This window comes from Aulonocara stuartgranti (genome assembly GCF_965226115.1).
Source record: "Aulonocara stuartgranti genome assembly, chromosome: 14".
Lineage (NCBI taxonomy): Eukaryota > Metazoa > Chordata > Actinopteri > Cichliformes > Cichlidae > Aulonocara > Aulonocara stuartgranti.
Window position 1 is genome coordinate 1,060,466 of NC_138950.1, and position 25,701 is coordinate 1,086,166.

The 25,701-nt window shown below is 47.0% G+C and overlaps 2 protein-coding genes across 2 annotated transcripts; both read right to left on the reverse strand.

Moving 5' to 3' along the window:
* Positions 1-5,627: 5,627 nt before the first annotated feature.
* LOC309686949 (olfactory receptor 4B13-like) lies at positions 5,628-6,557 on the reverse strand (the record flags this gene model as incomplete). Its single annotated transcript, XM_082501620.1, has 1 exon — positions 5,628-6,557. One exon carries the CDS (start codon positions 6,555-6,557, stop codon positions 5,628-5,630), a length of 930 nt encoding a protein of 309 aa, XP_082357746.1.
* A 5,861-nt stretch (positions 6,558-12,418) lies between these two features.
* Positions 12,419-13,917, reverse strand: LOC309687412 (uncharacterized protein). Its single transcript, XM_082502391.1, has 2 exons — positions 12,743-13,917; positions 12,419-12,680 (listed from the first exon to the last, which is right to left on the reverse strand). The coding sequence occupies exons 1-2, from the start codon at positions 13,848-13,850 to the stop codon at positions 12,634-12,636; spliced, it is 1,155 nt and encodes a 384-aa protein (XP_082358517.1). The 5' UTR covers positions 13,851-13,917; the 3' UTR covers positions 12,419-12,633.
* Positions 13,918-25,701: the final 11,784 nt, after the last annotated feature.

Here is a 25,701-nt window from a genome sequence, read left to right on the forward strand (position 1 = left end):
AGAGCCACTAACCAGGTTATGACCACAACCCCCGGATTAAGCCCTCCAGGGATAACGTCCCTAGGGATTCTCCAGATGCCCTAAGCCCGTCCCAACCTCCGCATCAACCACAATAGCTAAGGCGGGACCAAACCACGCCTCCCCACCCCTGCTAGGTGATGTAGCCGATCAAAGGGGCTCAGAGGGATTGATCTAATGTGGTGGGAGAGGCTGTCTCGAGACTAATGTGATCTGTTAGATGGTTTCTATATTGGTTAGAATTAAGATTATTTTTATTTTTCCAGTTCATGAGGACCGTTTTCTTGGCTATGCATAGGGCAGTAAAAACCATGTGGACTGTATTAGTTTCTGTAGTGACATCATCCAATTTGCCCAACAAACACGCTAAAGGGGAGGTTGGAATTTTACATTTCAGACACTTTGATAAGTCTTCACATATCTCGTGCCAAAACTTCTGCACTGGTGGACAGAACCAAAGAGCGTGGATGTAATTGTCTGGTGTATTGCCTTGACAGTGTGAGCAGTTGTTGGAAGATGTAAAGCCCATCTTGAACATCCGATGACCTGTATAGTGCACTCTATGTAGTATTTTGTATTGTATTAATTGCAGACTGGGATTTTTAATCAATTTAAAGGTTTTTAAGCATACCTGATAAATCTGCTTCCCACTTTGCAATAGGAAGTGATATTGATTCATCTAATTTAGAAAGTGTTCTGTATATTTTAGACAATAATTTGGGGGATTTAAGAGTAAGAAAATGTAGCACACTTGGTGGAGTTTGTAATTCAACTTGACTGAGGTTAAATTTCTTTTTTACTATGGATTTAATTTGTTGATATTCTAAAAAAAAAGTCCTATCGGGCTTGGTTAGCCTGTGGGACTCCGGAGGCAGCCGACAGGTATCGACAGGCCAAGCGGAATGCGGCTCGGGCAGTGGCTGAAGCAAAAACTCGGGTGTGGGAGGAGTTCGGAGAGGCCATGGAAAAAGACTTTCGGGCTGCCTCGAAGAGATTCTGGCAAACCGTCAGACGTCTCAGGAGGGGAAAGCGGTGCTCTACCTGCACTGTGTATAGTGCTGGCGGAGTGCTGCTGACGTCGACTGAGAAAATTGTCGGGCGGTGGAAGGAATACTTCGAGGACCTCCTTAATCCCACTGACACGTCTTCCGAGGAGGAAGCAGAGTCTGGGGATGAGGGGAATGACCCGCCAATTTCCGGGGGCGAGGTCACTGAGGCAGTTAAACAACTCCTTGGTGGCAGAGCCCCTGGTGTTGATGAGGTCCGCCCCGAGTTCCTGAAGGCTCTGGACGTTGTAGGGCTGTCCTGGTTGACACGCCTCTGCAATGTTGCGTGGAGATCAGGGGCAGTACCTGTGGACTGGCAGACCGGGGTGGTGGTCCCCATCTTCAAGAAAGGGGACCGGAGGGTGTGTTCCAACTACAGGGGGATCACACTCCTCAGCCTCCCTGGGAAAGTCTATGCCAGGGTGCTGGAAAGGAGAGTTCGTCCGTTAGTCGAACCTCGGATACAGGAGGAACAATGCGGTTTTCGTCCTGGTCGCGGAACACTGGACCAGCTCTTTATCCTCTCCAGGATACTTGAGGGTGTATGGGAGTTTGCCCAACCAGTCTACATGTGTTTTGTGGACTTGGAGAAGGCATTCGACCGTGTCCCTCGGGGTGTCCTGTGGGGGGTGTTGCGGGAATATGGGGTGTCTGGCCCATTGCTACGGGCCATTCGATCCCTATACAACCGTTGCAAGAGCTTGGTTCGCATTGCCGGCAATAAGTCGGACTCGTTCACGGTGGGTGATGGGCTTCGCCAGGGCTGCCCTTTGTCTCCGGTTCTGTTCATAATTTTTATGGACAGGATTTCTAGGCGCAGCCAAGTGGCGGAGGGCTTTCGCTTAGGTGGCCTCAGAATCTCATCTCTGATTTTTGCAGATGATGTGGTTCTGTTGGCTTCATCGGGTGAGGGCCTCCAGCTCGCACTGGAACGGTTCGCAGCCGAGTGTGAAGCAGCGGGAATGAGGATCAGCACCTCCAAATCTGAGGCCATGGTTCTCAGCCGGAAAAGGGTGGAGTGCCCACTCCGGGTCGGGGATGAGTTCCTGCCCCAAGTGGAGGAGTTCAAGTATCTCGGGGTCTTGTTCGCGAGTGATGGGAGAAGGGAGCCGGAGATCGACAGACGGATTGGGGCTGCAGCTGCAGTAATGCGAACGCTGCACCGGTCCGTCGTGGTGAAGAGGGAGCTGAGTGTAAAAGCGAAGCTCTCAATTTACCGGTCGATCTACGTCCCTACCCTCACCTATGGCCACGAGCTGTGGGTAGTGACCGAAAGAACGAGATCGCGGATACAAGCGGCAGAAATGAGCTTCCTCCGAAGGGTGGCTGGCCTCTCCCTTAGAGATAGGGTGAGAACCCACACATGCAGGGCCTTGGAGTGGGGATATGTCACCAGGGTGCAGAGGAGGCTACCCCCCCCCCCCCCCCCCCCCCCCCCGTCCCCTTCTGGCTGCCTCTGCCTCAATTTTATCCCACAACTTAGACATTCACATTATTCACACTCTCATTACACATACATATAGGATCTTGGGGGTGGGCACAATCACGGAGTACAAATTACCATCAGGGTGTATACCTCACCCCTGACGTCGTTGCCCACCTCTCAATTTTAAATACACTTAGTCATTGAGGGCTAGCAGGAGGGACTATGCGCTTACCTGCTGCTCCTTGGCAGGTAGCTCCATGCCCTCCTGGGTTTTAATTGCACCTTAGAACACATATGCATCAACACTACAATGAGCGGGTGGAGGGAGGTTTGGAGTCTTCTCCCACCCCCATTCTCTGCGGCTTGCTGGAGCGGGAGGGCTAGTAGGAGGAGTTGGCCGTCCGACTGCGGTCTGGGGTGTGGGGCCTCCCTGCTGCTGCGGAGTCGGGGTGGTCTGCCTCTCCCCACCGCAGGGAAAAGGGTAACACCACCTGGGTCTGGGTGCAATTCCCCCCTCCAGGGGCAAGGGTACCTAGACCCGGTTTGTAGAGTACGCTTGGGGAGTGTGATTGTGTGTACAGCGTCTCTTTATGTCTGTCTCCACGTTGGTTGAGTGTGGAGTGAGTGCATATGAGAGCATGAGGGTGGGAATGGATGTTTGTGTCTGTGTGTGCCTGTATGTCTGTGTCTATATGTCAGGTTGGGTATCAGACGCCACCTCTCTGGGGACACCTCAGGCCCTCCAAGGTTTGGAGGCCTATCTCCACCCACCACCACTTCCCCTGCCGGTGGCGGACTCCCTCAGGTGTCGGTGTGTTGGTGGTTCTTTGTGTCTGGGGGTGGGCGTCCGGGTATACACCGGCTCACTCCTTGGCGGCCGCTTGTCGGGGCCTGGGGCCTGGGGCTCGCTCGGGCCCCTTTGGAGGTGGGGTGCCCCCGGCCTCTCGGCCTGGGGCTCGGTCACTCAGGCACAGCTGGGGGCCGGCGGAGCTCACGGGCGCGTCACTGCAACTCCCCCTGACCTCTGCTCCGCGGCTGCTGGGCGAGCCCTCATCTGGGACTCTCCTCAGCTCTTACTGGAACAGTGGCGCGGCTGCCCCTCTGTTGGTCTTCCATGGTCTCTTGTGTTCTGGGGGCCTCTGGATGTCTGAAGTTTTGATTTCCTCCATACCCGCTTCACACCCTGGAGGACGGGGCTGTGGCCCCCCCACACTCCCTAGCAGATCATTACATGGAGAAACCTTTGGAATGCAAACATGCTGATCCACACAGGTATGCACACATGGGTATTCACAGACGCGGACTAAAGCTTTCTTGGCTGCTGCCTCAAAGCACACTGTGCGCTGTCTATCTTGCGTGCTGCACAATATCGTTTATTATTTAGTAAATATTGATATCTATGACTAGCTAGTTTATTGTGATGGTGCTTTGTTTTCTCTATTATTATGTTGCTCTTTGTTGTTTGCTGTCTCCTCTGTTTGTTTTTTTTGTTTGTTTTTTTTTTCTCTCCATACAGGTGACCCAGGAGTTCTTTTTTTTTTTCTCTCTCTTCCCCCCCCTTCTCACCGTCTCTTCTCCCCTTTGGTTTTCTTTCTTTCTCTCCCCCTCTTTCTCTCATTCATTCCCCCTGTCCTATTTATTTAAAAAAAAACAACTGATGAACTGAAGCTCTGCCATCACGTAATGTCGCATACTGCTGTTTCTGATGTCATTTAGAAAAAAAAAAAAAAAAAAAAAAGAGATAGGGTGAGAAGTTCGGCCATCCGGGAGGGGCTCAGAGTAGAGCAGCTGCTGCTCCACATCGAAAGGAGCCAGCTGAGGTGGTTCGGGCATCTGACAAGGATGCCCCCTGGGCGCCTCCTGGGTGAGGTGTTCCAGGCATGTCCCACCGGGAGGAGGCCCCGGGGCAGACCCAGGACACGCTGGAGAGATTATATCTCTCGGCTGGCCTGGGAACGCCTTGGTATTCCCCCGGATAAGCTGGAGGAGGTGGCTGGGGAGAGGGAGGTCTGGGCCTCTTTGCTTAGGCTGCTGCCCCCGCGACCCGGCCTCGGATAAAGCGGATGAAGATGGATGGATGGATGGATGGATATTCTAAAAATCTTTTCTTGTTGATCCCATATTGTGTAACTAGTCCGTCAAACGATATAAAGTCTGTTCCTTCCAATATATGTTCTAAGTATTTAATTCCTTTACAACTCCAATCTGGAAAATTAATCTAATCTTAATTAACATACATTTTTAACATACATTGGAGATATTGTATTTTGGAAATTCTGTTCCCCATGTAGGTATTTCTAGATTCAGTCGTGTGATGGATTTGATTATATTCAGTAAATTTACTGTTTCTGATTAAATATTTTGATATAAGCTGAAATAAAGTTTCCACAGTATTTTCTACATTTTTTTAAATCGCTTTCTCATGAATGACAAAAATAAATGTAGTATTTTCTTTTCAATGCAAATTTCTGGATTGTTCCAAATGGCTGTTAGTTGACATGGGATAAATGAAGAGGTGAAGTTCTTTTTAAAAATTTCCACCAGACTGTAAGAGGTGTTTATGTGAAGGCTTTGAAAGCAGTCATGATTCTTAATACTGGAGCTGATGAGTGCGAGATTAGAAATTTTTCTAGGTCCAGCCAAGGGACCTAGAAGGTCCATTTTGAAAGATATGACAATCTATTGCATGAGATAAAATGTAGTAATAAAAAGATCACCATTGTGTTTGGGCTTTTGCAGAGTTTTTATATTTATCCGTAACAGTTTATTTTTCCTTAAAACTTCCAAAAGTTTGAATCTAGTGATGTAAACCAAGCACTACAAGGGTTATTTGTGACCAGTTCAAAACTTGTTTATTTTAGGCAAAATCGTCACTTTATTGGCAACTACTCTTCCCATGAGATATATAGGTAAAAGTTTTCCTATATGTGAGATCATCCTCTAACATTTTCAGTAGGGGAATGTAATTCAAGTCTGAGAGCCTGGTGGAAAATGTATACCTAAATGTCTAATATTACCCAACTGTAGTGGATTGGTGGAGGTGTTCTGAAAATTACAATTCAGAGGCAGAATTTGTAAGAGAAGAAAAGTAATACACCATACACATATAGGCTTAAAAATGGTCAATAACTGTTATTTCAGAGGTGTGTGTTTGTTATCAGACTTTTACAGATGTTGCGGATTTTGGTCATTTTCAGGCCGTACATCACAGGATTGAAGAGCGGCTGGCATGTAAGAAAATATAATGATAAAAATATGCGCAGCATGTTTGGCACATTTTTCATATTAAATCTGCTCTGTAAAATTTCAAAGCTGGCTCCAAAGGAAAAGTTCAATATGGAAGCCAGGTGAGGCGTGCAGGTACTGATAGCCTTCTGTCTCGTCTGATCAGAACCAGAAAAACAAACCAGCAGAATCTTCATGTAGGTGTAAAGAATGAAAAGCAAAGCACCAAAGATTGTGCTAAAAGTAGCAAGGAGGCCATACAAGTTGATCACAGTGGTGTCTGAGCATGCCAACTTCACAACAGAGTGTGTGTCACAGTATACTTTATAAATTGTGTTTCCACAGAACTGCAAAGGTGAAGTTAAAGATAGCAAGACAACCATTGCAAAACAAGGATAGAACCACGTTGCAGCTATAAGTATGGCGATTTTTTTTGATGTCATATGTGTGTTGTATTGCAGAGGACAGCAGATAGCAAGGTACCTGTCGTAAGACATGATGGCTAAATTTAAATATTCTACAGCCCCATATGAATGTACACAGAAAACCTGCAGGAAACAGATACTGGTAGAAACAGTGTGAACATCAGAGAGGATCTGAACCAGGAGGAACGGAAACAGCCCTGTACTACCATACAGCTCATTCACAAACAGGCTGCACAGAAACATGTACATAGGTTCATGTAAGCTTCTGTTCACACAGATAACCACAATCAGCAGGACATTGGAACCTACAATGAAAAAATATAAAGCAAGAATAACAAAGAAGCACAAGTTAGTTACATGTCCTGTGTCAAAATAGCCAGTAAGGGTGAAAAAGGAGACCTGTGTGGTGTTTATCATGATTGTTCTTTGGATTTAGAACAATTGACTGGTTCACATCAATAAATAATTTACCTTTTCTTGAAACTGGACTGCACTGACACCACATGCACCTTACACATTAAGCTCACCTGAGGATGAGTGAGTGTTATAATACTAAAGCAATTCATTGTCAGGGAAAGAACATAACAATGTCAATTAAAGGTTTAGTTTAGAAATAACTAACAAAATGTCCCGTAGCCCTGTCCCCACTGAGCTGAAACACTGCTTCAGCTTCTTATAAATCTTCCTAGAGAGAGAGAGAGAGAGAGAGAGAGAGAGAGAGATTAGTTCAGAAGTTTTTTTTACTCTAAATTTGGTAAATATTCAACCTCAAATTAATTGTATTTCCTCTATCCCACAGCAGCACAGTTCAGCACTGCCACGTACCTAGAGGAAGACAGAGGGGAGAGATAAATGTAGGCCTACCGGATTGTTCTTTGCTATTTATTTTACTGAGAGTATTAAATTAACCACAAACTTACAACATCAAGGAAATGTATGTAGAAGTAAAATGCTCTATTCACATCCCAACCTATTGTTTCCTTCAGATTAAAGGGGAGAATACCCAGAACTTCACACAGTGGCACTGAAGGTAGTGTTGCTATTCTCATACTTTTGTGAGCCCGGATTTTCTGCTCTAACAGCTGGTGCTAGGCTGTTCTGGAGGATCTGAGGGATAATGGCCCTGTCCTGCTCATGCAGGGATGACCCACCACTGCCAGTTGCCCGTTGGCTCTGGTCCTTTGGGCCTCTTGACCTTTGGCTATGAAGGCTCCACCGTGTGCCTCCCTCTTCCTTCTTTTGGGGATGACACATAGTTATCCTCAGGGCGTGTGGCCTCTGGTGTTCAGTTCTCTTCAGGGTCAGGGGGTTGTGCATGGCCTCGTCATATTCTAACTGTGGTGTTCTTGTGTGCCCAGTTTGTTTTTCCTGGAACAGTACTCAACTCACCTGCAACTTGCTTCACTGTTCATCTGCAATCACTCATCACCTCATGGGCTTACTAACTACTAACTATCAAATAAGGGAGACTTTGGAGACACTCAATGCACACTCAGCTGTGCTGATGGTGGTCAAGGTCAAGGTCAAGTTTATTTCTATAGCACATTTCAAACAGCTGATGCTGCACAAAGTGGTTAACAATATAAAAATGGCATTAAAAAGCAAAAATGTAATACAATACTAACAGTATAAAACAATAATAGGACAATAAAAGAATTAAAACAATAACTAAAACTATTTCAAATGCTTGGGTCATAGTGTGTTAAAAGCCAGGGCATAAAAATGTGTCTTTAGTAATGATTTAAATTGCTCAAGTATTTGTGCAGATCTAATATTTAAGGGGAGACTATTCCAAAGTCTGGGACCTGCCACAGAGAAGGATCTATCACCACGGGATTTGAGATTAGTCCGTGGGATGGATAGCATTAGTTTTGAGCTGGACCTCGTGGTTTTTCCTGGAGCATAGGCAGAGAGGAGCTCAGACAGGTAAGGAGGGGCTCGGGCATTAAGTGACTTAAAAACAATAAGTAAAAGTTTAAATTGGATCCTGTAGGCGACAGGAAGCCAGTGTAAAGAAGCTAAAACTGGGGTTATAAGCTCTCTCCGTTTGGTACCAGTTAGCAGGCGAGCAGCTGCATTTTGAACCATCTGAAGACAATGGATGGTGGCCTGATCTAGACCATAATACAATGAATTGCAGTAGTCCAATCTGTAAGTAAGAAAAAGGTGAATAACACATTCAAAGACGTTAGCCGGGAGGGATGGCTTTACCTTGGCTAGCTGTCTTAACTGAAACAAGCAGGACTGAACTACTGCACTCACCTGCTTATTCAATTTAAAAGAACCATCAATGTAGACACCGGGGTTTTTTACATGTGATTTACAATACGAGTAAAGGGGCCCAGAGTGCTGTCGATATGATTAAAGTTGCCAAAAATGACAACCTCAGTTTTATTTTCATTTAGCTTTAAAAAATTAAATGACCACCACTGTTTGACATCGTCAGCGTAATGAGAGCTGTGGATGGTCTGACCCTGCTTTTAAAGATAGATAAATCTGCAAATCATCAGCAAAACAGTGAAATGAAATGCTGCATCGCGAGAAGATGGAGCCCAATGGAGTGCAAATAGAGTGCGAACAGGGCAGGACCCAAAATAGAGCCTTGAGGTACACCGTATTTAAGAGGGGCTATTTTGGAGTTATGGGGGCCCATATTGACATGAAAAGACCTTTCTGACAAGTAGGACCGAAACCACTGTAGGGCAGATCCTTTTAGGCCAGCATGAAATTCTAGCCGTGATAACAGGATGTCATGGTCGACCGTGTCAAAAGCTGCTGACAAGTCCAACAATAAAAGGGCAGCAGGGCTGCCAGAGTCCAGAGTTAAAAGAATATAGTATTCAATTTAATCAGTTCCTCATCTAAAACATTATTAAACAATACAGTAAATGATAACAGAAATTACACGGGCATTTCCTTTTAAAAATAAGCAAAAAAGAAAAAATATATACTGTAATAATATACTGTAAATACAGACTTCACTTACCCAGTTTATTATGCTATGCAGACCAAATGACACCTTATTTTTATTAATCACATATTACTCCTCACATCTGGTGTGCGTCTGATACAATTGCAGTCAAGATTGCTGGTCAGAAACTGACAGTGCAGGTAAACGTCAATATACGGGACATTTAAGGTAGCTGTATGTCCCGGCTAAAACAAGACAGTTGGATACCCTATCCACTCAGGCTACACGCTTCGGCCGTGTCTGCCTCACCTGCATCACCTGCCTGCCCGCCGCTTCACTCTGGATCTCTGGAAATAAAGGATGGGATTAACCATCTGTCTCATCCTGCTGCTCAACTAGACACTATTTTTGCCTGCAAAGTAAGACATTGCTCCTAACTCACTGCCTTTGATTTAGGAATTAATTACACTCTCCCTCTCTTTCAGTAATCCCCACATCAGAGACTCCTGCTACATTTTCCACATTTCCAGTTTTGCACACTGGCAGGGTCTCGCATGGCAAATTGGTCCTGGGTGAGGGACCAGACAAAGAGCGATTCATGGGGGCCAACCAGGCACAGTTCGAATAAGGGGACCTGGGCCCATCCTCTTGTAGATCCAACAGCTGCAGGAGGTGCCATAGCAGTTGGGTGCGATGTGTGTTGGGCGGTGGCCAGGAACAGAGGCCCTGGCGGATGGATCCACTCTGCCATAGCTCGGCTACAGACTCAGCACCCGAGTGCCTTTATTGTGATCTCGGGTGACTTCAACCATGTATCACTGGACAATACACTACCAACATTCAAACAATATGTGGACTGTCCCACCAGGGGAGAGAAAACTTTAGACTTACTGTATGCTAACGTCAAGGATGCATACAGCTCCTCCTCCCTCCCCCCACTTGGTAGGTCAGATCATAACCTGATTCACCTCACCCCCCGCTATGTGCCAATTGTGAGGAGGGAACCTGTGACCACCAGGACTGTTAGGAGGTGGTCAGAGGAGGCAATAGCGGAACTACAGGGCTGTTTCGAGGTGACCGACTGGGAAACACTCTGTGAGCCTCACGCCGAGGACATCAATGGGCTTACTGAGTGTATCACAGACTACATAACTTTCTGCACCGACTCCATTGTTCCAGCTCAGACTGTTCATTGTTACCCAAATAACAAGCCGTGGGTGACTAAGGACATCAAAGCCCTCCTCAACAACAAGAAGAGGGCTTTCAGAGGGGGCAACAAAGAGGAGGTGAGGAAGGTCCAGGTGTTACTAAAGGACAAGATCAGAGAGGCTAAGGACAATTACAGGAGGAAGCTGGAGTGGAAACTCCAGCAGAACAGCATGAGAGAGGTGTGGAGGGGCATGAAGACCATCACTGGATTCAGGCCAACCAACAGCAGGGGAGCTGAGGGAGGTGAGAATAGAGCCGACGAGTTGAATCTGTTTTTCAATAGATTCGACACCACAGTGTCTGCTCCCACCCCCACAACCTCACCTGCAGTCAGCCTGGAATCCAGAGCCACACCACTGTGCCAGCCTCTCTCTTCACATGTTGCCTCCTGTGAGATTCCTGACACCCCTCCCCCACCCATCACCTTCACTCAATACCAGGTTGAGATGCAAATGAGGAGACTTCACTCAGGCAAGTCTGCTGGACCAGACGGAGTGAGTCCCCTTGTCCTCAAGGCCTGTGCCCCCCAGCTGTGTGGAGTCTTTCATTAACTGTTTATGCTGAGTCTGAGTCTGCAGAGGGTCCCGGTGATGTGGAAGACATCATGCCTCGTCCCTGTACCAAAGACGCCTCGTCCCAGTGGCCCCCAGGATTACAGGCCCGTGGCACTGACCTCCCACATCATGAAGACCCTGGAAAGGCTCATCCTGGACCAGCTGCGACCCATAGTAAGACCACATCTGGATCCCCTTCAGTTCGCTTATCAGCCTCGTCTCGGAACAGAGGACGCCATCATCTACCTGCTCAATCGTGTCTACACCCATCTGGACCAGCCGGCGAGCACTGTGAGGGTCATGTTTTTTGACTTTTCCAGTGCTTTCAACAGCATCAGGCCGACCCTCCTGGGTGATAAGTTAGCAGCGATGCAGGTGGATGCTTCTCTGGTGTCCTGGATTGTTGATTACCTGACAGGAAGACCACAATATGTACGTCTCCCACAGTGTGTGTCTGACAAGGTGATTAGCAACACAGGGGCACCACAGGGGACTGTCCTCTCCCCCTTCCTCTTCACCCTCTACACCACAGACTTCAGCCACTGCACAGAGACCTCCATCTTCAGAAGTTTTCTGATGACTCTGCGGTGGTTGGATGCATCAGCAGGGATGATGAGACAGAGTACCGGGCTGTGGTCGACTCCTTTGTCACGTGGTGTGAGCAGAATCATCTGCAGCTCAACGTGGCAAAGACCAAGGAACTGATCGTGGACTTCAGGAAGACCAGGAAACACTTGACCCCTGTTTCAATCCAGGGGGTCAGTGTTGACATTGTGGAGGACTATAAATACCTTGGAGTACACATTGACAATAAACTGGACTGGGCTAAAAACACCACAGCACTTTACAGGAAGGGCCAGAGTCGTCTCTATTTTTTGAGGCGACTGAGGTCCTTCAACATCTGCCAGAAAATGCTGAGGATTTTCTATGAGTCTGTGGTGGCCAGTGCGATCCTCTATGCTGTTGCATGCTGGGGGAGCAGGCTGAGGGTCGCAGATGCCAACAGACTTAATAAACTGATCCGTAAGGCCAGCAATGTTGTGGGGATGGAGCTGGACTCCCTCAAGGTGGTGTCGGAGAGGCGGATGCTGTCCAAGATAAAGACAATGTTGGATAACACCTCCCACCCACTCCATGACATGCTGGTCAGTCACAGGAGCTCGTTCAGTGAGAGACTGAGATTACCAAAAAGCACCACTGAACGACACAGGAAATCATTCCTGCCTGTGGCTCCCTGTACAACGTATCCACTTAACACACTGTTTGCTGCTACAGCTACACATGTTTCTTTTCCAAATATTTATTTATAAGTGACTTATGTATGTATGTATGTATATATATGTATATATTGTACTATTCTTAGTTAGCGTATTGTCTGTCTTGTCTTAATGTTGGTTTAAAATGGAGCACTGTAACAAAAAATAATTTCCCCCAGGGATCAATAAAGTATTCTGATTCTGATTCTGATTGATTCTGATCCCTGGCTACCTAGACTAGCAATTGCAAAGAAAAGCGTCTGGACTTCTTTAAGTTGCTTGAAGACGTTTCACCTCTCATGCGAGAAGCTTCTTCAGTTCTAAGGTCAAATGGTGGAGAGTCCCAGATTTAAACCTAGTGGGAGTTTCCCCCCACAGAGGGACAAAGGACCCCCTGGTGATCCTCTAATCACCTGAGCCAAGGTGTGAAACTGGGTGTGGGTCCCAATCAGCCAGGGTTTCGGGTGAGCTCATTGTGAAACCTGGCCCCACCTTATCATGCGAATTCCTGAGGTCAGATGGTCCAGGATGTGAGTGGGCGTTAAGGCGTCTGGGAAGGGATCTCAAAACTGGATTATAGATGGCAGACAGTTGGTGTCGTAAACCCCGCCTCTGTTCAAAGATGGTCGCTCACAGTGGACATAGATGGCTTCTTTCACTCCAATTTCGAACCATCTGTCCTCTCTGTCCAACATGTGAACATTGGCATCCTCAAAGAGTGACCTTTGACCTTTAGATGCAGATGGACTGCTGAGTCTTGTCCTGTGGAGGTGGCTCTTCTGTGTTGTGCCATGCACTTGTGAAGTGGCTGTTTGGTCTCTCCGATGTAGAGGTCTGGGCATTCCTCGCTGCACTGTACAGCATACACCACATTGTTAAGTCTGTGTTTTGGAGTTTTGTCTTTCGGGTGAACCAGTTTGTGTCTGAGCGTGTTGCTGGGTCTGAAATGCACCGGGATGTCATGCTTGGAGAAAACTCTCCTGAGTTTCTCTGATACACCGGCTACATAGGGGATGACAATGTTGTTGCGTCTGTCCTTCTTTTCCTCCCTCGCTGGTGTCTGGTCTTCTTTTCTGTGCATCTTTGCTGACTTTATAAATGGCCAATTAGGATAGCCGCATGTTTTAAGTGCTTCCCTACATGTGTGTGTTCCTTCTTTTTTTCCTTCAGGCTTAGAGGGAACATGCTCTGCCCGGTGGTGTAGGGTCCTGATTACTCCAAGTTTGTGTTCCAGAGGGTGATGGGAGTCAAAGAGGAGGTACTGGTCCGTGTGTGTGGGCTTCCGGTAAACTTTGATGTTGAGGTTGCCGTTCTCTTCAATGTGCACAGCGCAGTCCAGGAAAGGCAGACAGTTGTCCTTTGTGTCTTCCCTGGTGAACTTGATGTTTTTATCCACAGCGTTAATGTGCGCAGTGAAGGATTCCACTTCTTGTGTCTTGATTTTGACCCAGGTGTCGTCCACATATCTGTACCAGTGGCTGGGTACTCTTCCTTTGAAAGAGCCAAGAGCCTTCCTTTCCACTTCCTCCATGTAAAGGTTGGCTACAATAGGTGACACGGGGGAGCCCATGGCACAGCCATGTTTTTGTCTGTAAAAGCCTTCGTTGTACTTGAAATATGTAGTGGTGAGGCAGAGGTCTAACAGTGTGCAGATCTGATCGGGTGTGAAGTTGGTCCTGTCCTCCAAGGAGCTGTCTTCTTGTAGTCGTTTTCTGACCGTCTCCACGGCCTCCGTGGTGGGTATGCAAGTGAAGAGAGAGACTACATCAAAGGACACCATGGTTTCATCTGGATCCAGGGGAAGTTTCTGGACCTTGTCGGTGAAGTCAGTGGAGTTCTTGATGTGGTGTGGGGTGTTCCCCACGAGAGGAGCAAGGATGGTAGCAAGGTGTTTTGAAATGTTATAACATTATAACATTGCAAAACACCTTGCTACCATAGATTTAAATCTGGGACTCCCCACCATTTGACCTTAGAACTGAAGAAGCTTCTCGGATGAGAGGTGAAACGTTTTCAAGCAACTTAAAGAAGACGCTTTTCTTTGCAAGCTCCTTGACTACGATGACCTGGATGACTGAGAACCTTTACAGACAAGACTAGCAATTGGTACATTGAATGCCAACCCTCTGGTGGGGATGGAGTCTGAGTTAGTGCATGAGGTTTACAGGTCGGGGTCCCGTCAACACATCGCTTGGTGTCAGGAACCAATCTCCTGGAGAGGGGCTGGAAGTCATGATCCTGTGTCTTCTGACCCAACGTTTTGAGTTTATGTTTATGTTTAAGTCCTTTAGGTTTTCTAAGTTCATTTCTGTTTTGCCTAGGTTGCCTTGTTGTAGTTTAATCTTTCAGATCACCTTGGGTCTTCAACCCCAGTGTTTAAGTTTCCTTTGCTTTCATGTGCGTCGTGTTAGTGCATCTTATGTTGTCAAGCTCTTGTTGTCATGTCTGCGTCTCATTAAGTTTCCTGTTTTATTTTGAAGAGGTATTGTGCTTCTGCGATCCATGTGTTTAGTTTTACTCTCCTCCTGTGATGTTATGTTCATTCATATCAGCTGTTTCCCCATGTGTTTCCACTTCCCCATATCACCTCATGTGTGCATTTAGTCTGTTTCCAGTCATTCATCATCAGATCGTCTGCTAAGTTCACGTCATGTTTCCAGGTCTTTCTATGTATCCATGCCAGGTCTCCATGTTTAAGGTTTTTCATGTTTTAATTTTAGTCCACCAAGTTTAGGTTATTGTTCAGTTTCACCAATGCCCTTTGTTTGCATTTATTTTGTCAGGCTTAATGAACAGCTTGTTTTCTGTTAAGATTACGTTTTGTTCTTGCGTGTCTGCACTTGGGTTCTCTTCCTCACTCAACAGTCTGCTTTGTAGCCAGACTGTGACACTGGACTCTGTCTCAGTCTGGAATTGCCCTTGGTGAGAGGGGGCGAGCTGTGGTGGGTATCCTAGTGTCCCTTCGGCTTGCAGGGTTTCTCCCTGTGGATGAGAAGGTTTGTTCTCTGTGGGTTGGGGAATGGGTCCTGACTGTTGTCCTCGCATATGCACCAAACAACAGTTCAGAGTACCCAGCCTTCTTGGGGTCCCTGGGGTGCTTGAGGGCACTCCACCTGGGGACTGTTCTCCTACTGGGAGATTTTCAGGGAGAGTGAGACCTGGAGGGGCTCGATTGGGAGGAACAGCATCCTGGATCTGAACCCAAGGGGTTTTTTGTTACTGGACTGTACAAACCACAGTTTGTCCATAACGAACACCATGTTCGAACATACGGGTGTCCATAAGTGCACAGGGCACTGGGACAGTGATGGGTCTGTCTAGCACAGACCCACCGCTGGAACAAGACAATTCTACTACAACAGCAAAAAGCATGGCACACCAAGCAGAGCTCTTTGATTTCATGCACGAGGGAGAGAACTGTGACAAGCGTGTTCCTGTCGCTCACCCCAGTCGCTCTCGTCTGCTCCCTCGTAACACTGCTCTTTATTGTGGTTACATGAATAAGTTCATTAACATATGATGTCTTACATAGGCATACATGTAAACAAAGAGTACCTTGTCTGTGTGTACGTATAGGCATGCGTGTGTGTGTGTGTGTGTGTGTGTGTGTGTGTGTGTGTGTGTGTGTGTGTGTGTGTGTGTGTGTGTGAGAGAGAGAGAGGGGGGTCAAAATGTGACCCTGTGAAGACTCCCAAAGCTGGTGCCAGGAGTCCAGCGGTCCACCTAAACAACAGGCACTTGAACTTAAGCAGATACAGAGTAGGTGTCCTCCCATACCATAAATCAGTAAGAGAAGGCACGACCTCTCTCATGACCTTAAGATGTGTGTGCATGCCAGAGTGCTCTGGGAGACACACAGAGTCTTTGCAGACTGCTAAGGATCAGACATCCTATCATTATGCAATCGATTATAAAACTCTAAGCATATATGAGTAAATATTTCTAAGCATAAATGACAATCCACAATGTAAACCTGACACACATCCGCATGTCAATGATTGATTTTGTAATCGTATTACCATAAATTCTGGACACTTGGTTGAAGAGAGGGGCTGAGCTGTCAACTGATCACCACCTGGTGGTGAGTTGAATCAGATGCCGGGGGAGGATGCTGGAGAGACCTGGTGTACTTAAATGTATAGTGAGGGTGCACTGGGAACACCTAGCACAGACCCTGGTTCGTGAGCTCTTTAACACACACCTTCAGCAGAGCTTTACGAGCATTCCCAATGAGACAGGGGACACTGAGTCGGAATGGACCATGTTGAGCATCTCCATTGCTGAAGCTGCTACACTGAGCTCTACACCACAAGGCGGTTGGTCTCTGTCATGGTGGTAACGAATGGTGGACACCAGAGATGAAGGGAGCCACCAGGCTGAAGAAGAAATCCAGCCGGGCTTAGCTTGTGGGACTTTAGATGCAGCTGCAGCATGACAGGCCAAGCTGAACATGGCTTGGGCAGTGGCTGAAGCAAAAACTTGGGTGTAGGAGAAGGTCGGAGAGGCCATGGAAAAAGACTTTTGGACTGCCTTGAAGTGATTCTGGCAAAACATCAGGCGACTCAGGACGGGAAAGCTGTGGTCTACCTGTACTGTGTATAGCGCAGGTGGTGAGCTGCAGACTTGAATGGCCGACTGTGGTGGTGGATGTGTTCCAACTATAGGGGTGTTCACACTCCTCACCTCTCTGGGAAAGTCTATGCCAGGGTGCTGGAAAGGAGAGTTTGTTCGGTAGTCAGACCTCGGATACAGGACGAACAATGGCGAGCGGTGGGCGACCAGGACAGAGAGACTGAGTCCAAAACAAAAAATCCACAAGAAACGCAGGAGCTCAGCAACAGTTCACAGATAGTTCAGGGGGTCGACCCAGAGGCCGACAGCACAGGAGCCAAGGGGAAAAGGGGGGCCGGCCGCACGGATGGCAGCGACGACAGAGTTCAGGCCCAAAACAACAATGATGTCCAGCCAACTGCTTGGAAAGTGGCCGGCAGGGTTGACGTGGCGAACATGGATGAGACGGCTATGCAATACGTGCCGTCCGAACAGGACATGTACCTGATGGTGGCGTGGCAGTCGCAGGACCGGGTGAGGCAGGACCAGATGAGGCAGGGCCAGGTGACGGTGTGGAAACCATAGATGGAGGATGTGGTGGCACTGAAGCAGTTCCTCTGACCCTCCAGCAGAAACTGATGACGGCTGAACGGGCCCCTCGGACCCTCCACCGGGAACAGCAGAAGGCTGAATGGGCCCCTCAGACCCTCCAGTGGAGGCAGAAGACCGCTGGCTGGGCTCTCCAGAACCCTTGGCGGACACCAGGACACAGGCTGCACTAATGGTTGAGCTGCACACTGAGCAGGTAACTGAAATGCAGACAATGGAGTATGTACCTGAGCTCCAGGTTGGGCAGCTGACTGGGCTAACAGTAGTAGTGGTGGTGGTAGTGAAAGAGGGGTTGGAGGGTTAGGAGGAGATTCGGGGAGACAACGCAGATGGACCAGGAACAAGCAGAGGAAAACACAGGGCTTATCAGAATCAGAATACTTTATTAATCCCAAAGGAAATTAGGGAGGTATATACATACAGGAGCAATCAGAGAATGGGAGACAGGAGGGAAACACAGCTGGGAGAAATCAGAGCTGACGAGACAAGGGGAAGCAAAGCCAGACACACTACACACGGGACAGGGACTATCAAAGTAAGACAGGAAATACAACAGGTATGCACAGACACGAGCTGACACACAGTCATACACAAAACAGACGAAACACGGAACCAAACCGAATTAAAACGTCTAAACCCAAATACATAGACAGAATACAGTAGAACAGCGGTTCCCAACCTTTTTTGTGCCACGGACTGGTTTATGCCCGACAATATTTTCACGGACCGGCCTTTAAGGTGTCGCGGATAAATACAACAAAATAAAACTAGTACCGGAACCGAAAAAAATAAGTTTTTTTCATAACACACATGAAAAGACCCAGGAAAACCGTGTTAACGATAAAAACAATAACAAAATGACGCTGAAAACCGATAAAAACCTTGAAAACCAGACATTTCACACCTGAGCCTCAACTCTCGCGGCCCGGTACCAAACGACTCACGGACCGGTACCGGCCCGGGGGTTGGGGACTGCTGTAGTAGAACACAATATCATAATAATAAACACAAAACACCAGGCCAAATGGCCCAGGACCGTGACAGTTACACATTGTGTTTGTAATTTTTATGGACAGACTTTCTAGGCATAGCCAAGTGGTGAAGGACCTCTACTTGGGTCATCTCAGATAATCCCACATCTCTGCTTTTTCCAGCTTCATCAGGTGATGGCCTCAAGCTGGCACTGGAACTGTTCACAGCGCAGTGTGAAGTGGTGGGAATGAGAATCAGCATTGCAATTCTGAGGCCATGGTCCTCAGCCAGAAAATGGTGGAGTGCCCACTGAGGGTCAGGGACAAGTTCTTGCCCCAAGCGGAAGGGTTTAAGTATCTCTGGGTCTTGTTTACGAGTAACAGGAGAAGGGAGCGGGAGATCGACAGATGGATTGGTGCTGCGGCTGCAGTGATGCGGATATGCTGGGTCTCTGCTAGAGTAGTGCAGGAGTCGGACATGGCAGAAACACTTACCCCAGAAGCCACCCAGGAGGCATCCTTATCAGATGTCCGAACCAGTTTAACCAGATCCTTTCAATGTAGAGAAGTAGGGGTTCTACTCTGAGCCCAGCTCAAATGACTGAACTAATCATCATTTCGCCAATGGAGAGGCCAGCTGCCCTTCAGAGAAAATTCGTTTTCACTTTTTTTGTATCCATGAGCTCAGTCTTTAGGTAATTACCTGTTCTGCCTGTTCTATGATGCACTCTAATTCTCTCTTTAAATTAACCATTCCTTTTAAAATGATCAGTTAACTATTTGACGAATATTATTTCAAGATTATTTTAATTAAAACAAGTTTAGAAATTTGTCTATAATAAGCTAAAGCAGCTAGATCAAGAAAGGGATTCCTAAGTACCCTGGGTTCTGGAAATGTCATGGTTGTGGGTCATTTTGACCCAGCGTTTTGTGTTTCCTTTTGGTTTCACCTTCTGTTTTGTGTTTATTCTGATTTTGGTATTAGTTCTTAGGATTTGGTTCTTGTGTTTAGTGTTTGAGTGTTGTATCAGCCCTACCTGTGTGTGTCCTCTGTGCTCTGTTCGGGTCCCCGAGTTTTGTGTTGTAAAACAGTCTGTGTGTTTCCTGATTTACTTTGTAGGTTTGTGTTTTGTTATGCCCATTAGTTCCAGCTGTGTCCCCTCCTGTGTGCCATTTCCTGATTGCCTGGTGTGTGTATTTATAGTGTGTGTCTGCCTGTGCTCCTGGTCGCGTCATCTGTGTTTCTCTGCGTTAGTTGGTATCTCTCCGTGTCTCTCTCTGTTCCATCTCGTGTTCCAGGTTTATTAGTTTTTCCCAGTTTAGGTTTGTGTCTTCGTGCAGACCTCGCCACCCTCATTTCTGTGTATGTTTCACCCCTTGTAAATAAAACGCTCACCTGCATATAGCCGTTTCTTGCATCTTGGGTCCTCATTTAACTCCACCACACGACTGCTGCCCCAGCTGTGACAGGAAAGGAGAATAGCATAGAATAGGATCAACATTATTGTCATTGCACATGTCACAAATACAAGGCAATGAAATGCAGTTTGCATCCATCCAGAAGTGCTTTAGCCATTATTCTGCCCTCGCACTTAACTAGGCAGACAGACAACCATCATCCCATGTAGAAAAAACCACACCGTTGTTCCTTTCTGGTGGATTTATTTGATTGGATGCATAGCATGGCTTTGTTGAAATACATGAATGGATGAATGGTAAAACTGTAAACAAACACAAAATATCCCGTGTGAGCTGATTTAAGTAAACATTCTTACAATTAGAAGATGTTATGACCTGTTACTATGCAAAGCAAAGCAGAACGAAACAAGCTAACAAGCTAATGTTAGCGGTTAGCTAGCACTAATTAGCGTCTAGGCTAATGACTAATAAAGCACATCATTGAGTGAATTTATTTTCTCAAAATATCACAAACAACACACGGCAGTTAGTGCTAAACATTCACTGGTAAAACACAACATTACTGCCAACTTACAGACTGTGCTGGCTTAAGAGGCAGCATAGGCAGGCACAGGAGTAGCAAACTGTCCTTCTCCCATTAGACAGGAAGTAATGAGAAGTAGCACTTCACTTTTACATTCCGGTAGAATGTCAAAATAAAATGAACAGTGTGCCAGAAACGAATAAAGATTGCATGAACTTATATAACACTACATAACGTGAGTGGTGACTCTTCAGAATCAGAATCAGAATCAGAATACTTTATTGATCCCTGGGGGAAATTATTTAGGAGCCAGAACACTCCCCACCTGACATCAGTAAGATGTCACACTTGGACCCAAACTAAACTTGTTGCACAGCAGCTGATACAAGAAGAACAACGTCTGTGACTGGCCTAAAGTAAACTTTGGCTTTACCATCTTTCACCACCTTGACTTCTACCTTCCTGACAAGTCCGTCACTACTAGGATGAACCTTTGCGATCACCCCCATGGGCCACTGATTTCTCTTCACAAGACGATCTTTCAGGAGGATCACATCCCCCTGCTGCAGGTTTGGTCTGGTGGAATGCCACTTGCGGTGGCATTGCAGTGTTGATAAGTACTCCTTACGCCAGCGATGCCGGAAAGAGTTGGCCAGACTCTGAACTCTTTTCCACTGTTGCCTGTAAAGGTCCTTCTCCCCGAAGTCACCTGAGGGTGTTGGAGGTGCACCAACTTTTTGCGTGAGGAGTGTGGCAGGAGTAAGGATGCACGGAACATCAGGATCACTTGACACTGGAACCAGCGGCCGTGCGTTGATGATGGCGGCCACCTCTGCCATGAAGGTGGTCAGGACGTCGTGCGTGAGGGGCCTGGAACCAAGTTGAGCAAGCTGGGAGTCTAATATCTTAAGTGCCACTCCTATCATCCGCTCCCAACTGCCCCCCATGTGAGAAGACTAGGGAGGGTTGAAGACCCAACTACATCCATGATCATTTAGGAAGGATTTACCACGTGGGTCAGAAGGAATCCTTTTGTCAAACCCTAGCTCACTGGAGGCTCCTGTGAAGTTAGTTCCACAATCCGATCTCAATTGCTTTGCAGGTCCTCTGACTGAAAAGAACCTGCGGAGAGCGTTAATGAAGCTAGATGTGTCCATCCCCTCTATGATCTCAAGGTGAACTGCCCTTGTGCTCATGCAGGTGAACATCACTGCCCATCGTTTGCTGCTGGCAAGTCCGCCCCGAGTACGACGAGAGGCAACCGACCATGGCCCAAACACATCTATGCCTACGTAAGAGAATGGAGGCTCAGCACTAAGACGTTCTGCAGGAAGATCTGACATTTTTTGGAACTGTGTTACTCCCCTTAGCTTGCGACAAACTACGCATGAGTAAATGAGGCTGCTGATCTGGCGTTTACCTCCTAAGACCCAGTAACCTGCGGATCTTAAAGCACCCTCTGTAAGATGACGCCCCTGGTGCCTGACACTTTCATGGTAATAGCGGACTAACAGGTTAGTTACATGGTGTTTGTGCGGCATAATCAAGGGGTGTTTTTCTGTGGACTCAAGGTCAGAATGAAGAAGGCGTCCGCCAAGCCTCAGGAGGCCTGATTTGTCAAGGTAGGGAGAAAGCTTTAAGAGAGGGCTTTTCTTTGGGATGTCCTTCCCTGACTCTATTTGTTTGAGCTCCTCTGGGAAGCTTTCTTGTTGGACTGCTTTTATAACCGATGCATCACAGAAGACACAGATTTCTCTGTGCTTCGCACCAAGTAAGGCTTGGTGTAAGGCTTTTCGGTTTGAGAGACTCTGAATGTGAAGATGTCGCCTTCAATGTCCCAACAGACTCCTAAGCTTCTCTGCATTGGAGGAAACTCTGTGTTGAAATCTATGTCCTTGAGCCCCCTTGCCAAGTCTACAGTAGAGAATGCTTTCATGACATTTGGGCTGTTTGAAGCTATTTTGTGGAGCCTCAGGTTGGACGCAGCGAGCAGCTCCTGTGCGTCTTTGAGGAGCTTAATTGCCTCTGACTCAGTAGGGAGGGATTTGAGTCCATCATCGACATAGAAATGTCTTTGAACAAACTGTTTGGCCTCAGAATAGTGCTGTGTGTCGAACAGGTGTGCCGCCTTTCTCAGACCGAAAATTGCCACCGCTGGGGAAGGGCTTGTTAAGGTTCACATAATTGAGGAAGGAGAGTACAAACAACCAGTTCCAGAAGATCTTGGTCAAACAATTGATTTTAATGAATACACGCGTGGGAAGACCATTCTGTATGTAGACAGGAATTAATCTTCGACTTAATCAAAGCATACACAGATTTTTATAGCATCAGGGTTTGAATTAACGACGCCCCTTCATACGTCACAGACAGAATATATACATACGTCAAATCAAAACCACAATGACTTTTAACACAGTTTAAAAGAATGTTGTCTTCTATCTTCATGGCCGGTACTTCCTGTCACTGCTGGATGCTCTCTTGTCATCTTGACACCTCAGCAGCAGTTCTGTGACAAACTGCTCTTTTTGCAACCCCAAGCAAAACATGATTAAACTTCCACCTATAAATGATTCTCTCTAACTGAGTGTGTGTGTGTGTGTGTGTCGTCCTCAAATGCTGTCTCATCTCACCCGTTGCACTTCTGACCTTTTACCAGACCAGAGGCTCATCCTTATGTGTAATAACCTAACTGAAACTACATGTACTATGTTGAATAAATGTTTTAATCAAGAACCTCTACTAAGGGCTTAGTAAAAGAATATAAAAGTATAACAGACAATTTGAATAACCTAGTAATTCAAATAGCCTCGTCTAACCTGCTCAGAATAACTTAGACTCTGCTTTCACTTCTGCTTTCCCTTCTGCAAACTCTCTGCAACTTCCTGTCAGCCTGCAACTTATTCTTTCTAAAACACAGAACACATGCACTTTCATTCTGTACTCGAAAACTGGCTCTCTTGGGTCATTGTTGCGGTACCAAAGGAACCGGAGGAAGTTCCTGTGGTCTTCTCGCACCTGAAAGCAGTGGAACATTTGTTGTATGTCCGCTGTGACAGCCACCGTTTCTTCTCTGAAACAGATGAGCACCCCAATCAGACTGTTATTCATATTTGGACCTTTGAGCAGCACATCATTTAAGGACACTCCCTGAAACTTAGCACTCGAGTCAAATACCACCTTGATGTTCCTGGGCTTCTGCGGGTGATAAACGCCAAAGAAGGGCAGATACCAGCATTCTTCTCCTTCTTCGAGAGCTGGTGCTGGTTCGGTGTGATCCCTGTCAAACAACCCCTGCATAAAATCCATAAAATGTCTCTCCATCTCAGGGCGTTTATTTAATGTGCGGCGCAACGACTCTAAGCGGCTGAGTGCTTGATTTCTGTTGTTTGGGAGGCGGGCTCTCAGTGTACAGAAAGGAAGTGGAGCTGTCCAGCTATTTGCATCGTCTTGGTAAAAGTCTCTTTCCATAATTTCCAGAAAGGCTTGGTCCTCAAGGGAAGGGGCTAGCTCTTCGTCCTTTTCACTTTGCTGGAATATGTGTTTCCCTATTTGACATGAATTGTGAGTGTCCCAGGATTTGTTGTGTGACTGCTCTTTGACATGAAAGCTGTTTTGACAGGGTGTTAGGAGACTTGGACGCCCGTTCTCTAGAACACTCGTTCTGTATGTGCCTATGATGGCTGGCTTATGGGCTCCTCCTAGGCATACATCACCTACAATAACCCACCCAAGTGCAAGTCTCTGGGCAAATGGAGCATTGACTGGTCCATTCACTCGTTCATACACTTTGTGCACTTGGCCTAACAGCAACATAATCTCGGCCTCAGGGTCTAGGGGCTGCATATGATCTGCTAGGTGTTTGAGGTGTGGATGGGCTAGAGCAATCTCTTGCGTTGGGATTTCATTCTTGTTGTCTGGGAGTGAGTCACACTCGAGCAAAGAAGGCAGAGGAGAGCTGAACTGGCCATCAACGGATTGTATAAAGAGGTTCTCAGCTAAGCGGCCATTTGTGGTGGAAACCCCTGTACATGTCTCAAGTGTGTATGGCGCTAGGTTGCTCATTGGGATGCCAAAGGTGTCGAAAAGATTTGACTTCGCTAATGACCTATTGCTCTGGTCATCTATGATAGCGTAAACCTTGACCTTTTTGTCTGAATGCCCCTTTGGATAAATGTAGGCTTGACATATTTTGGAGCAGGAATGCCCCCCACCTAAGTCCCCACAAACTTGAGTGCATGCTGAGCTAGTCTTCAAGTCTAGGCTACTCTCTCCGCCATGCTCCTGCCTGTCCTGGTATGGGGCAATGTTTTGAGCTTTTGTGTTTTGTGTCCATGGAGCTGGACCTGCATGCAGCGCTGCAACGTAATAAATGGTAAATGGCCTGCATTTGTATAGCGCTTTACTCAGTCCCTAAGGACCCCAAAGTGCTTTACACTACATTCAGTCATTCACCCATTCACACACACATTCACACACTGGCAATGGCAAGCTACATTGTAGCCACAGCTGCCCTGGGGCGCATTAACAGAGGCAACGTGTTTGTTGCAGTTGCACTCTAAGCAAGTAATCTCTTCCTTACAGTCTTTAGCTTGGTGAGCTGAGGAATCGCAGCACCTAAAACAGATGTTGTGTTCTCTGAGGTATGCCTTACGCTCATCTAGTGTCTTTTCTCTGAAACCTCTACACTTCTTTAACGGGTGTGGTTTATTGTGGATGGGACACAGTTTGTTTGTGAACTCACTCATGCTGCCTAAGCTTGGTTTGTGAGTTTTGTTTACCTCTGTTTTGTGGACGGCAACAGGCGGTCTTGACTTGATAAATCTTGTATAGTGGTTGTCGTGAGTTGTGGGATAGGATGTGGGACTTGATACCATAGACCTAAAACTGGGGTCATTTCTCATTTTCGCTTCATCTTGTATGAAGCGACAGAAGAATGAGAATGGAGGGAAATATACATCATGTCTCTGCTTGTATTTAGTCCCCACTGACATCCACCTGTCTTGAAGATTTGTTGGCAACTTATCAAATATCGGGGCAATGCCCCTTGATGTGTCCAAATACACTAACCCAGGTAAAGAGCCGTCTGATTTGGCTGCATCAATGTGGGGGCGATCGTGGCTCAAGAGTTGGGAGTTTGCCTTGTAATCGGAAGGTTGCCGGTTCGAGCCCCGGCTTGGACAGTCTCGGTCGTTGTGTCCTTGGGCAAGACACTTCACCCGTTGCCTACTGGTGGTGGTCAGAGGGCCCGGTGGCGCCAGTGTCCGGCAGCCTCGCCTCTGTCAGTGCGCCCCAGGGTGGCTGTGGCTACATTGTAGCTTGCCATCACCAGTGTGTGAATGGGTGTGTGACTGGATATGTAAAGCGCTTTGGGGTCCTTAGGGACTAGTAAAGCGCTATATAAATACAGGCCATTTACCATTTACCAATTTCAGAAAGCAGGTCGCCAAGTTCTCTGAGATTCTGGGGGTCTTTGTTTGACACTCTAGGAAAGCGTTCAAGTCTGTCAAGGAGCGACTTCTCAATAGCCTCTGGGGTACCATAACATTCTTGTAGCC

What these genes read in the sequence shown, in the direction of transcription:
- LOC309687412 (XM_082502391.1), bottom strand. Translation starts at nt 13,850, where the DNA reads ATGGTGTCCTTTGATGTAGTCTCTCTCTTCACTTGCATACCCACCACG. An exon ending in TTGGACAGAGAGGACAGATG is followed by an intron (nt 12,681 to 12,742) that starts GTTCGAAATTGG and finishes CTTTGAACAGAG; the next exon opens with GCGGGGTTTACGACACCAAC.